Genomic DNA, 697 nt, shown 5'->3' on the forward strand with positions numbered 1-697 from the left:
GATCGGTTCCCTGGCACGGGAGGTGAATGACAGGGAGCAGCACCCTGTCTCGGGGCTGTGGTGGGCACCGGCAGGAGCTGGGGTGAAGGTGGTGCTGGTTGGGGACATCGTGGCTCTCTCTGGGTCTGCGCATTGCTGTGGTGAGCAAGGAAGTGATGAGCGTGTTTGGCATCGCAGGTGGGCATTTCTAACGGGGAGCGTGACCATGGCCACAGGGGGGACAACCGGCCTCAGTGTCCCTCGTCACGCCAACCGCCTGATTAATGAGAAGTCCCCCTACCTCTTGCAGCATGCTCACAACCCTGTGGATTGGTAAGAGCAACTGGTGCCTTTCTCCCTTCTCTTACATCCCTGGCTGCCCTGGCTGCTCTCCACCAGGCAGCAGCTTTGCAGGCAGCTCTTGAGGAGCCCAGGTCCCATCAATGGTGACCCCTGAAGCTCCTTTCTTGTCTTCCCTCCACAGGTACCCTTGGGGTCAGGAAGCATTTGATAAAGCAAAGAAAGAAAACAAGCTGATATTCCTGTCAGGTAACCAGAAACAAGACGTATTTCATGTCCCCATGTGTTACTGTGTCCTGAGCTGGTGTGAGCTGCTGCGTAGATGAGGATGGACGCGGAGCACTGATTCTGTCAGTGAGAGAGGGCCATGTGCTGTAACAGCTCCTGCTGTAGATGAACGGCAGCCAAGGGGCTTCCT

General features: G+C 56.7%; 1 protein-coding gene across 1 annotated transcript in view; it reads left to right on the top strand.

The window, feature by feature from the left end:
* The first annotated feature begins 205 nt into the window (after positions 1-205).
* Positions 206-697, top strand: part of SPATA20 (spermatogenesis associated 20) — an 8,819-nt gene continuing 8,327 nt past the window's right edge. The window contains exons 1-2 of the mRNA XM_010186166.1: positions 206-312; positions 464-528. Of these exons, the coding sequence (XP_010184468.1) occupies positions 206-312; positions 464-528 (172 nt within the window). The remainder of the gene's footprint in view (positions 313-463; positions 529-697) is intronic.

Source organism: Mesitornis unicolor, unplaced genomic scaffold (assembly GCF_000695765.1).
Source record: "Mesitornis unicolor isolate BGI_N332 unplaced genomic scaffold, ASM69576v1 scaffold42326, whole genome shotgun sequence".
NCBI classification, from domain to species: domain Eukaryota; kingdom Metazoa; phylum Chordata; class Aves; order Mesitornithiformes; family Mesitornithidae; genus Mesitornis; species Mesitornis unicolor.